Here is a 13,329-nt window from a genome sequence, read left to right on the forward strand (position 1 = left end):
AGGGTGATGTGGATCTTGCTGTAAGGGATGGGAAGGCAGGGAGATTAGGCTGCTATGCCTCATTGTTGATTTATTGCAACATGAAAGGCTACCTCCCAACAGCCTTGTTTCAAAGTTTCCCATGGGCCTTTTGGAAGGTTAGATTTGATTACTTTGTGTCTTTAAAACAAAAATAACATAAAAAGTGCATGGGTAGTGGGGGTGTTACATGTTAACAGTTCAACTAAATTCAGTCTTTTGAAAGTTGCCCCCTAAAATATACAAGTGTGGGGGAAAACACAGTACCTGACAGTTTCTTTTAAGCAAGAGCAGAGTTCTTAATTGCTCATCTGAGAAATCCTGGTCCATAAACTTTGACGGGGAATAATGCACCTGACCAGCTTTGTGGTTCTGGTGCAAAGGAAGGCTCTTCTTTGGCTGATGTGAACATAAGAACATTCAATCTGGATCAGACCAAAAGCCCTTTCTAGTTCAGTATCCTATTCTCGCAGTGGCCACCAGATGCTTATGGGAAGCCCCCAAGCCAAATATAAACACAACAGCCCTCTCCTACTTTACCCCAGTAACCCCTTTGGTAACTTCTTTCCTTGGTAAGCATAGTACATTCAGAAGGTTGTACACCATGTGTCCCTTGCACCAATGGATGGGCACCTTTGTGCAAGTGACTGAGGATCCAGCATAGACTGCTGTTTGAGGGGGGGAGGTTGCATTGCTGATGCCTCTGCAGCACCTGCTTCTGCATCACTTCCCATACACACATGGGCAGAGCAGCACCCAAAATGGAGGCTCCCTGGCAGGTAGGAATTCCGGGGGATTTCCGGGATTTCTCTCCATTCGGGAGAACAGCGGGAAACGGATTAAAATCCGGGGGTTTCCCGCGAAAAACAGGATACTTGGCAGCTAAGTACCTGCATTCCTCTAGCAGGAGCATACCACATGTTGAGTTCCTACCCAGGACATGCAGTATGGCTGGATTTTGTAAGCTGGGCTTTTACCTTTTGTGAGTGGGACTTGGTATTTATTTATTTATTTAGCTATATTAGGGTGCTTCCAACAGCCTCAATTTCTTCTGTAGTGAATGGTTACTGTGCTTATTTTGCATGCATTTAAGCCAGAGGGCCATGATCACCTTTGGTAAAACTCCCAAAGGCTTTGGTCAGCATGGTTGTGACTCTTCTCACACGCATGCACAACACACACAGGCACACTCCCTGGTCTTCAGCTGATCCATTTAGATCAGCTGAAAAGGGCACATAAAAAAACACAGGGAACAAGCAGACAGACGCACTCTCACACAGGGGGATTAGCACTTCCTTTTTGCTTATCAGATCACTCATCTGATAAGTGAGCGGACAGTCTGTATCTCCAGCGTGGCACTGGACTAAGCAGAGAAACTGAAACTTCTCTGCCTGACCCAGCACCATGATGAGGATAAAAAATGCACCACCTCTGCTGCTGGCGTTCTGTATCTTCCTCCTCAATGGTAGTGCTGCCACCAGAAAATTAGATCAGGGACTGCCAGGCCACCAGGGAAGGCTTTCTAGACTAGATCAAGCCTGCAAGCCAGCAGTTCACCACCCCTGATTTAAGCTTTAATTGAACTCTCACTAGCCAAGCTTTTTATATGCCTGTTGTCTTTGTCCATGGAGTTTTCTTGGCAGGGATACTGGAGTGGCTTGCCAGTTCGTTCTCCAGGTGGATCACGTTTAGTCAAAACTCTCCACTATGATCTGTCCATCTTGGGTGGCCCTGCATGGCATAGCTCATAGCTTCTCTGAGTTATTCAAGCCCCTTCGCCGCGACAAGGCATTGATCCATGAAGGGTCCCTTGAGAAGAGTCCCTTGAGAGTCCCATGGACTGCTAGAAGATCAAACCTATCCATTCTTAAGGAAATCAGCCCTGAGTGCTCCCTGGAAGGACAGATCGTGAAGCTGAGGCTCCAATACTTTGGCCACCTCATGAGAAGAGAAGAATCCATGGAAAAGACCCTGATGTTGGGAAAGATGGAGGGCACAAGGAGAAGGGGACGACAGAGGACAAGATGGTTGGACAGTGTTCTCGAAGCTACGAACATGAGTTTGACCAAACTACGGGAGGCAGTGCAAGACAGGAGTGCCTGGCGTGCTATGGTCCATGGGGTCACGAAGAGTCGGACACGACTAAACGACTAAACAACAACAAGCCAAGCTTTTTGCATGTCTTTTGCCTTTTGGACCCCATTTTGTACAGTTTCCTTGTGTTTATAAACCTGTTAACTCAGAATAATGCTTTTTTTGCATTTGATAAAGTGAATTCTAGTCCACGAAAGCTGGAATTCTAGACTATATATAATGTGTATTAGCCTTTATGGCACTTCAAAGGTCTTTGTTGTTTTTGCTACCTCTTTGGAAGTTTTTACTAAAGAAGTAACTTTTTCTGATTTTATGCTCTTCATTTATGAATTCTCTTTTGCTCTCTTGGGTATTGGGATGTAGGGCTATTTTCTTTTAAAAATTGTTTTATGATTTAATGTGGTGTGCTGCATCAGGTGCTCTGGAGGGTTTGTGTTTAAGAAGTGTAATAATAGATTGCAAACAAGGGAGAAATCCCTTCTTTCATCTCTAAGTTTTTATACAATTGAATGCAGTAGAATATAACTTTTTTTCTTTTTTTCTGTTAATGCAGGGCAACACAATTATTTATGTGCTGGACGGAATGACTGTATAATTGATAAGATTCGAAGAAAAAACTGTCCAGCTTGCCGATTACAGAAATGTCTTCAAGCTGGAATGAATTTGGGAGGTAAGCATTATATCATTACTAGATACTCACTGAGAAAACATGTTTGAAACATTTTAAACATGTCTTAAACTGGTATCAGCTGGATGGTCTCAAAAGTTTTATCCTGAATTACTCAACTAAGAAAGAAGTATTATACAAAAGCTACTAAAACCCTATTGTCATTCTAGGTTCCCCCCCTTTTTTTGAAATATGTATTTTATAGCTCAGAATAAGGAAGGTGGGTGTTAGATGATGACAGTAATTTTAGTGGAGTTTCACGCAGCTAAGAAGATTAAAGCATCAGGAGTTGTGCGGTTTTTTTGGTGGTGCTGTGGGAACGTTCCAAAAGAATATCAAAATAGAATTAACTGAAAGAAACTTCAAGCTATGTGTTATCTGCCAGATTTCCTGCTAATTTCCAGCCTAGTAATGTGTGTGTGTGTGTGTGTGTAATGGGCAGAGTGGGGAGGGTGGGGAGAGCAAGAACCAAAGGCAGGCAGACCGCCTCTTCCTGGACTTTTGCCGGGCTCATGCTGGCAGGTTGGAAGATGGTAGTGATGACAGTGCGTGTCCTCCCCCCCCCTTTTTTGCTTCCAGTTCTTTTTCTTTTTGTTATTTTAAAAGCAGTTTTGTCTCTCATTGATACCAGTGGGTGGGAAGCAAACTGCATGTGTGGCGTAGTTGGTTTTCCTGTTGTTGGGTATGTCAGAAGGAGAGGACTGTGGGATCTTTGATTGCCAGCCTCTTCCCACACACCCTCAAAGTGCCTACGGAAATCCTTCTCTTTCCCCTTTCTGAGATGAACCAGCTTCAGGTATTCCCACAGCCTCAGAAAGGGGGGTATCTGATGCCAAGACTCTGTCTCTGAAGGTGAAGGTGAACCTGTTCGTCCTCTGAGATGATTCTATGTACCCTATATTCATTATTAAATTAAGTAATTGCTTTAGAAGTATGATTCCATACCTGCACTATGAAGATACAAAAATCCCATTTCTAGCCAGGCCTCTCATAAATGTAAGGATTCGAGTAGAGCTGGACCCAAAGTATCACCAAAATATTCTTGTGTGTGCGGTGAAGGGGGTTGTTAGGTAGAAAAAGTGTTCTGCGTACCTTTGTTATTTTTGTGGGTGTTTAGCCACTCAGTCATTTTTACCTGCCTTCTGTGTATCTCTGAGCAGGGGGAAGTAAAAGGACAGCTGTCGTCCAACAACGTATGTCCAACATATTCTAATATCTTTCTAATTATAACTGATTTCATAAATCACCTCACTTCTGGGGACCTCAAGCAGAAGGACGCATGTCCCCAAATCGCCTCTTTTTGTGTTGCCCTGCAACCTTGCAGCACAGCAAGGGAACAAAGGGGCATGTCCTTGTGCTACCGCAGCAATGCAGTTGTGTACTTCCTTCCTCTTGCCCCTTGCAAAGATCAAAGCTCACCCAATGTGAAGTGCTTTCTCCCTTTACAATGTGTCTGTGAAAGGGGGAGACTTCTCAGCCAGCAAATCTTTGTTTTGACTCCACTGCAGAAACTGTAGTGAATGGAGGCTTAAGATGATGTAATCCTTTTGGAAACAGCGTTCCATGGGCAGAATGCCCTCTGTCCTTGAATATTAGAAGCAAATGGCATGTAAAATCAGCATCAGCATCATCATTAACCTGCATTTGCAACAGAACATATTTATGCTAAATGTACTGTATTCCTGTGGTGGTAAGCTGTAGCTGGCTAAAAGAAGAATGACGGCTGAGGGTAGAAGGGGGGGGGGACATACAGAAACTGCCCTTCAGTTGCACAGGAAGGAAGGAAGGAAGCTAAAGACTCCAGGCAGGAATTGGGAGGGGAGGGTGAAATTCATATGAAGAGCAGGGACTGGCTCTTGGGAGTAGCAAAGTTCAGCCAGAGGGAAGAGTTGGGTGTGGAAGCAACTGGGGGTGGGGAGGAAGCTGGAAGGAGGATCGGCCAGTCTTAATTCGAGTAGAGACTAAGTTGTTTCAACAAAGTTAGCAGGAGGGTGCGATGAAGGTGCTTGCTTTAGCTACGGGATAGTGCCAGAGAAATTAAGGAGGGATTAAGGATGATGCAGAAAGATGGTTCTTTAATATTAGAATGTTTGCTAAACCTGGAATATGGTTTTAAAGAACAAAATATCTCAATTGCTCACATAAATAGCTCATTTCTAAATTTTATTGATGAAGTGTATCTTGTTCCTAACGTAATCCAGAAAATAACTTAGTCTACACCCGACATTTAATTATTTTAATTAGCTCAAATGAACTGTGAATCTGGTGAATCAATCTAACTGATTTGCCATCTTGGTCAGTATGGTTAGACTATTAGCAAGAAATTTGTGTGCTATTATCTAAACTTAAGATAACGTTTAGTTTCCATGGAATAAACTGGGATCAGTGAGGAGAAGAAGACCTATAGGCTGGTATGAACTTAAAGGGTGTGTTATGTGAACCTCAATGCAAAATGCAAAAATATTTGATTGACTTCAAATAAGATCAGCAGTTTTTGTAGAATTTTGCTCAGTTGTTTGTTAATTTAATGTGAGGTTTATATGGGTAAAGTATAGGGAACCTGTGTAAGATTTTCTGGATAGGAAGAGCATTACAGCATTTCATGTTGGAATCAGTAAGATATCTCTTCATAAAATAATGACCTCTAATTTACCTGCATATCTTCCATATTGTCATTTAGGGCATGTTTACCCTGGCCTATAATGTAATCCAAGAGGCTCTGTAGCCTAGAGCCAGACCACCCATGGCCATGAGCTCGTCAGTTTTCATAAATTAAGCAGCACCTGGCTACTCTTAGATGACAGAGCTGCAAGTAAATCCAAGTTGCTAACAGCAGTTGATTTGGTGATTTATTATAAGGTGTTACCTTGATATGCCTGTTGTCTTTGTCCATGGAGTTTTCTTGGCAGGGATACTGGAGTGGCTTGCCAGTTCCTTCTCCAGGTGGATCACGTTTAGTCAAAACTCTCCACTATGACCTGTCCATCTTGGGTGGCCCTGCATGGCATAGCTCATAGCTTCTCTGAGTTATTCAAGCCCCTTCGCCACGACAAGGCATTGATCCATGAAGGGGATGCAGATGACACAACCTTGATGGCAGAAAGCGAGGAGGAATTAAAGAACCTTTTAATGAGGGTGAAAGAGGAGAGCGCAAAATATGGTCTGAAGCTCAACATCAAAAAAACCAAGATCATGGCCACTGGTCCCATCACCTCCTGGCAAATAGAAGGGGAAGAAATGGAGGCAGTGAGAGATTTTACTTTCTTGGGCTCCTTGATCACTGCAGATGGTGACAGCAGTCACGAAATTAAAAGACGCCTGCTTCTTGGGAGAAAAGCAATGACAAACCTAGACAGCATCTTAAAAAGCAGAGACATCACCTTGCCGACAAAGGTCCGTATAGTTAAAGCTATGGTTTTCCCAGTAGTGATGTATGGAAGTGAGAGCTGGACCATAAAGAAGGCTGATCGCCGAAGAATTGATGCTTTTGAATTATGGTGCTGGAGGAGACTCTTGAGAGTCCCATGGACTGCAAGAAGATCAAACCTATCCATTCTTATGGAAATCAGCCCTGAGTGCTCCCTGGAAGGACAGATCGTGAAGCTGAGGCTCCAATACTTTGGCCACCTCATGAGAAGAGAAGAATCCTTGGGAAAGACCCTGATGTTGGGAAAGATTGAGGGCACTAGGAGAAGGGGACGACAGAGGACAAGATGGTTGGACAGTGTTCTCGAAGCTACGAACATGAGTTTGACCAAACTGCGGGAGGCAGTGGAAGACAGGAGTGCCTGGCGTGCTATGGTCCATGGGGTCACGAAGAGTCGGACATGACTAAACGACTAAACAACAAACAACAACAACCTTGATATATTCTTTCCTCTAAGTTATTGCTTGACATCCAGGCCTGCAATTGTTCCTCAACTGTGTTCTTGGCTTTTTGGGCTAAGCATGGCCCGGTCATCCTCAACCCATCCTATTGGAGACTTAAATTGTTCCATTCAGGAAATGGAAGCCCACTTATCTTGTCACATGTATGTCCTAAATAATTGAATAAATTATTTGATTTGGTGTCTATAGCTTCAATCAGAATTTGGTCAGGCTGTTTCTGTCACACAAGCCACTACAATGTCTTCTGATTAGTTCTTGCAATGTGTTCCAATTCCTTGGTGTAATATACATTATCCATTGGGCAACCCAGCTTGCAATGTACAAGGCTGTTTGCGTAGACCCATTTGAGTCTGAGTTCAGATCTAATTCAGCCTTGGTTACCCTAATGGACAACCCTTATTGAGGCCCCATAAGCATTATGCATTTAAAGCAGTATCAAACTCTTTAAATAGTTTTTAAGGGGGCTGAGGGTTCTTAGCCCTTGTGTCCTTCATACAGCTTCAATTTCCAGGGTAGTTTAACAGACAGTACTGTACCTCTTTTCAGGAAAGTCTGGAAATTGTAGCTAGGGGTGGGTGGGAATAGTGGTTCCAATCCCCAATAAATAGTTCAGTTGCCTTACTCTCAAGGAGTAAGATGCTCCCCTTAGGATAGCTGACCAATCTCCTCCTCTGCTATGCACTTGTTTGAAAAGCATTTGGATACATTAACTATTCTTAATTGTTGCAGCATTTTTGAGAGTTCTCATTCATCTCTAGGCATGTCAGAGATCTGTCCCTTCAAATTGTTTAGAACACTGTGTGTGGTGAAGCCTTATCAAGATCAGTGGGCACCTTCTTCTCTATTCATTAAAGGTAAAGGGACCCCTTACCATTAGGTCCAGTCGCGACCGACTCTGGGGTTGCAGTGCTCATCTCGTGTTATTGGCCGAGGGAGCTGGCGTACAGCTTCCAGGTCATGTGGCCAGCATGACAAAGCCGCTTCTGGCGAACCAGAGGAGCGCACGGAAACGCCATTTACCTTTCCCTGTAGCGGTACCTATTTATCTACTTGCACTTTGACGTGCTTTTGAACTGCTAGGTTGGCAGGAGCTGCGACCGAGCGTCGGGAGCTCACCCCGTCGCAGGGATTTGAACCGCCGACCTTCTGATCAGCAAGCCCTAGGCTCTGAGGTTTAACCCACAGCACCACCTGCATCCCTCTCTATTCATTAGGTTGTGGCTAAAACCATCCAGTTTTCACTTCTCTGTCTTGAGCACCCTTTCATGAGAAACCAATAGTATGGGGCAGAAACATAGCCTTGTGACCCAGTGGTGTTCCTTTAGTCCAAACATTCTTCCAGTGTCAAGTCAATAAACACCCATCTGATCTTCATGGTATTATGGTCTAAATTCTAATGTGCGTGTTTCCCCCACATTATATTTTCTTGTCACATTGTGAGGGCACATTTTGCTTCTTGTTTCTCTGCAGCATCTTCAGAAGTCATTCTTCACGATGCCTGACTCCAAAGTTCTTGTCCTTGCTATTTCTTAACTTCACTAATGCAGCCTTCACTTTCCCTTCCAAGTTTCCACGTCATCATATTGACTGCATCCAAAATGATTCTGCAGAAATGAATTATCCAGTCTGCTTCATTGACAGATACGAGCCTACTTTTAAAAAGAGGCATAATATACACAGAGCGACATTATCAGTTTTTTGCTGCCTTTCTTCCAGAAAATCTCAGTTAAGGTAAATGGAGATATAAGGTTGGCAATTTTAGCACAATGGAAGTCTTGCAGACACAACAATTTCTGTTGGATACCAGCACTTCCTTTCTGGAAGAGAAGCCATATGATGACTCCTGAATTTGGCGCCTGCACTGCATTAGTACTGTTTCCTTTTCAGAATTCTACTTTTATGTTATTTTTTTTAAGGGGGTTGGAATCTAGAGTTCTTTGTATACCCGTAATAAAGTCCCTCAATAACCCTATTCAGGCAACGCGACTCACAAGCTGAATCAATGCATGGGCCATGCCGATTAGCCTATCCCTCAATTTGTCTTGCTCTGAATCTCCCTGCTACATGGCATCTGCACAAATGTATGCAGAAAGAAGAAACTTCACAAATACAGCTGTATACACTTAGAACTCTCATGCAAGCTGGAGCCTTCTTTGAAATTGGGGTTCCAGGTTCAATAGAAGCCTTCACGTGACAAATGTGCACATTAAAGCAGGGTAAAGGTTTCCTCTCTGCAGACACTCATGGAGCGCATTGCAGACACCTGGTAAAAATCCTAATTGGAGCACCCACCATCAGGAGAGTGCTAGTTAGTGTGGCCTCCCCAAGCATGAGTTGGGTGGCCTGAACAGGACTAATGTCTCCTATCAAATCAGTAGTTGTACATTTGAAAAACAGACAGTTCTTCAAGACATGGCTGTTGAAATATACTCAGAGCCGAGTAGTAATTTCATGCTCTTTATTTCAGCTCATAGGAACAGTGATTGAATTTCCCCCAAAATCTCAGGCTTTATTTACATTATTTACACAATGAGTACTGTCTGATTGGTTGATTATGTTTCCCTCCTGGCGCCTGATTGGGCTGATACTGCAGGCCAATCAGTTGTTGCATCCTAGTATCCTACTGGCCTAATAGGCTGATTAACTTCCTCCTGGGGTCTGATTGGGCTGCTCTTGCAGGCCAATCAGGTTGTTGCATTCTAGGATCCTACCTGCCTACTGTGCTAGGATCCAAGCTTAATACTTAACACACGTGTATTGGGATACATTATTACCTATGTACAATCTGAAAAACAAGTATGCGGCAGGAAGATCTTGTATGCTGGGGCACATCTGGAACTACCAAACTCAGTATGTATATGACCAAGGCAGTGTAACCAAATACCTTGTCTGAAGTGCTAGAGAAAAGAATTTTTACTGATGTAAGCATCTCAAAAGTCTGGGCACATCCAGACTCATTTAGAAATGTATGCGGAGAAGTGTATTTCTAGAGTTTCCCTTAGAAACATAGAATTGTCCATGTTTTGTGATTTATCCCTGCCAAATATATGAGAAGAAAACATATTCCATTTACATGAATTAGTGAAAGCATCAGAGAATAGAAATCACTCATAATTGTAAGGCTGGGTGACTTAATCCATTTGTTTTTCACAAGATGCAAGGGACAGGCTCTTCATATGCACATGCTTAACATACAAATGAACAATTTTCAGGCATGCTCAATCTCTATTAGGATAGTTGTCTTCCAAATATGTATTCACATACGTACAGTGCAGTGTAAATAAATTAATGTAGCAAATCTTTTTTTTTAAAGTTGGCACAGTAAGAAAAACTTTGATAACTGCTAATTCTTCAATGTCTATCATATTATGGATTGATGTCTTTCCAGACATAGTTTTGCATATTTCTCAAATCCTAACTTATGCCTAACTTTTTTCAAATCTACAACTGGTAAGGTGAGTGGAAGATTGGAGAAGGGTATGGGCTTCAGTCATTTGGACCCCACCTGCTCCAACCACATATAAATAAACAAATCAATAAATTAAAAACGCAAGGTTCATTAAAAAAAAATACTAACTGATCTTTCTGGTTCTTACTGTGTTAAGTCATTGACCTGTTTACTATTCCCTTAGGTGTCATTGATACTCTTTTTTTTAATTGAAGAGACAAAGAAAGCTGATAACATTTTGCTAACATTCTTCCCTTTATTCCCAACAGCTCGTAAGTCAAAGAAGTTGGGCAAATTAAAAGGGATCCATGATGAACCGCAGCAACAGCAACAGCAACAGCCTCCACCCCAAAGTCCAGAAGAAGGAACAACGTATATCGCTCCAGCAAAAGAACCTTCTGTAAACACAGCACTTGTTCCTCACTTATCTGCAGTTTCACCGGCACTTACTCCCTCGCCCGCTATGGTCCTTGAGAACATTGAACCTGAAATTGTATATGCTGGGTATGACGGCTCCAAGCCAGATACAGCAGAACACCTGCTCTCCACTTTAAACCGTCTTGCTGGCAAGCAGATGATCCAGGTGGTAAAGTGGGCAAAGATACTTCCAGGTAAGGATGCACCTCTAGCACAGCCCTTTAATAAGGGCCTTGTGGCTTTCAGGCATGCCTTGCCCAAAAGAACTTGGTAAGAATACTCTCCCTGTATGAACATTTAATTAATAGCTTCCTCTGAGGAAGCAATAGTCCTTTGTGTGTGACGCTGCTGGTGTCAGTGAATGGAAATTTAAACTTCCTCTCCCAACAATGCATGCATATGTTTTGCATAAGCTATTGCCTAAATAAAATTAATATTTGTTTAGAACACATGAAAACATAGCATCCAACTGCTCCAAGTTGGACAGAAACCTAACAGCCATTCTTAGGCCTTCTCCCCCAGATATATATTGTTTCATATTTTTTTTAATTGGCCAATGAGGACTCTGACCTGGAATTATTTCAAACGAGAGAGGCTTAACCATGAAAATTGAAATGACAGTAAGGACTTAAATTGTCCCTTACATATACTGGCTGGATTTCCCTCCATTTCCTTGGGATTAGGGTACAAAGTATGCCAGTTATCATGTTAGCCATGTAGTTCTGCCATTAAGGATGGTTTGTTCTGAAAACTAGCCAGTGTGGAGGAAGAGCGATATGGATCGGGACCATAGTGTGTTAGGGTAGAGGGCTCTGCTCTCCCCACTCATGCACTTGGCAGTTGAAATTGCAGGAGCAGAGGGCCCAATCCAGATTGGATCCATACCAGGGCAAAGGGTAGACGACACACACCCCACATACTTCCTTGGATTTAAGGGTGGAGATACAGTCAAATGCAGTTTGGACCCTGGAGGGTATGGTTTCCTAGCAAGCCTGAACCTCAACACCTCTCTCTAAAAATTAACCACTGCTGCGTCTTCAAAACGTAGCATATTTCATGGTTAAAAATGGATGTGGATAAACTGCCTGCACAATGGTGTTTTGTTTTCCATACTTAGGATGGTGGTAAAGTAGCTCACTGATTTATAAATGCTGTTTTTGATTTGTTGTTCTGTTCTTCAGGTTTTAGAAGCTTGCCTCTTGAGGACCAAATTACTCTAATCCAATATTCTTGGATGTGTCTATCGTCATTTGCCTTGAGCTGGAGATCATACAGGCATACAAATAGCCAGTTCCTCTATTTTGCTCCTGATTTAGTCTTTAATGAGTAAGTTATCTGTCAAATATTTGCTTTTACAAAGGAAGAATAAATTTTGTTGTTGTTTAGTCGTTTAGTCGTGTCCGACTCTTCGTGACCCCATGGACCAGAGCACACCAGGCAGTCCGGTCTTCCACTGCCTCCCGCAGTTTGGTCAGACTCATGTTGGTGGCTTCGAGAACACTGTCCAGCCATCTCGTCCTCTGTCATAGAGCAATATTAAAGTAGAGATGCAGAGATGCAAAGCCCGCAAAATATGGATGCCAATGAAAGAGAGTACAGGAAATATATTTCTGAGAAACCTTCCTCCTACCCATCCATTTGATTCATATCTGCCATTGTATCGGATACTATTTCCAAAGCATTAACATTCCATTGGCTTTGAAATGTAGCCAATATGAAACCTAGGTTAACAGAAAACACCATTCTTCTCTCCCCACCCCCCACCCCCTTTGGTGCCTACTGTAGTTTGGAGGACTATCTACCTTTTAGTACACAAAAACACCCATATTGCTGGTTTTTCTAAGCATATTCACAGAATAGTTCTGTGTGGTGTAGTGGTTAAGAGCGGTAGACTCGTAATCTGGGGAGCCGGGTTCGCGTCTCCGCTCCTCCACATGCAGCTGCTGGGTGACCTTGGGCTAGTCACACTTCTCTGAGGTCTCTCAGCCCCACTCACCTCACAGAGTGTCTGTTGGGGAGGAGGGGAAAGGAGATTGTTAGCCGCTTTGAGACTCCTTGGGGTAGTGATAAAGCGGTATATCAAATCCAAACTCCTCTTCTTCTACAACTAGCAGTGTGCCCAGTTGTGTTCATGACGATTATAATTCCCTTGCTTTCCAGTCTTGAAAGAAACCAAAATGTATTAATGAAGCATTCCTAGCTTCATATTATATTATATTAAAGCTATAACTGCTGGGGGGGGTGGGGGCAGGGAGCCATTCCATGTCTGTCTTCCTTTCTGTTTTAAATTCATCTTTAAAGCCTTGCTCATGCTAGTCTTCAGATTCTTAAGGCATGTGCTATGTGTGATGAAAGTATCTGGAATGTATTAAACTGTTACACTTGCATATTTGCTATACTATTGCAATATTGTTATTTGCCCTGTGATACATATGTTATATGTGGGGTGCAGTGGAACATTACTGCTGTAGTGTAGATGTTTTCTTCTACAGACTAGCCGTTCAGGTCACCCTTGAGCTTCGTTTGTGGATAAAGTAGCATGTAAACCAGACTGTCACAATGTAGATGGCAACGCAGCAGCTCAGTCGGTAGAGCATGAGGCTCTTAATCTCAGGGCCATGGGTTCGAGCCACACGCCGGGCCAAAAGATTTCTGTATCGCATGGGGTTGGACTTAATGACCCCTGTGGTCCCTTCCGACTCTATGATCTACGAACTGCAAACACTGCTGCTCTGATGGGGAGCTGTATTTATGAATGCCAGATTCACACTGTGGCATTATTCACCCAAGCAGGTCC

General features: G+C 42.9%; 1 protein-coding gene across 11 annotated transcripts in view; it reads left to right on the forward strand.

Moving 5' to 3' along the window:
* NR3C2 (nuclear receptor subfamily 3 group C member 2) overlaps window positions 1–13,329 on the forward strand; it is a 136,296-nt gene that overhangs the window by 102,567 nt on the left and 20,400 nt on the right. For all 11 annotated transcript variants that reach the window (XM_060278642.2, XM_088660258.1, XM_035114100.3 and 8 more), the window contains 3 exons: window positions 2,666–2,782; window positions 10,385–10,726; window positions 11,714–11,858. In XM_060278642.2, coding sequence (XP_060134625.1) covers window positions 2,666–2,782; window positions 10,385–10,726; window positions 11,714–11,858 — 604 coding nt within the window. The remainder of the gene's footprint in view (window positions 1–2,665; window positions 2,783–10,384; window positions 10,727–11,713; window positions 11,859–13,329) is intronic.

This window comes from Zootoca vivipara, chromosome Z1 (genome assembly GCF_965207765.1).
Source record: "Zootoca vivipara chromosome Z1, rZooViv2.hap1.1, whole genome shotgun sequence".
Classification (NCBI taxonomy): domain Eukaryota; kingdom Metazoa; phylum Chordata; class Lepidosauria; order Squamata; family Lacertidae; genus Zootoca; species Zootoca vivipara.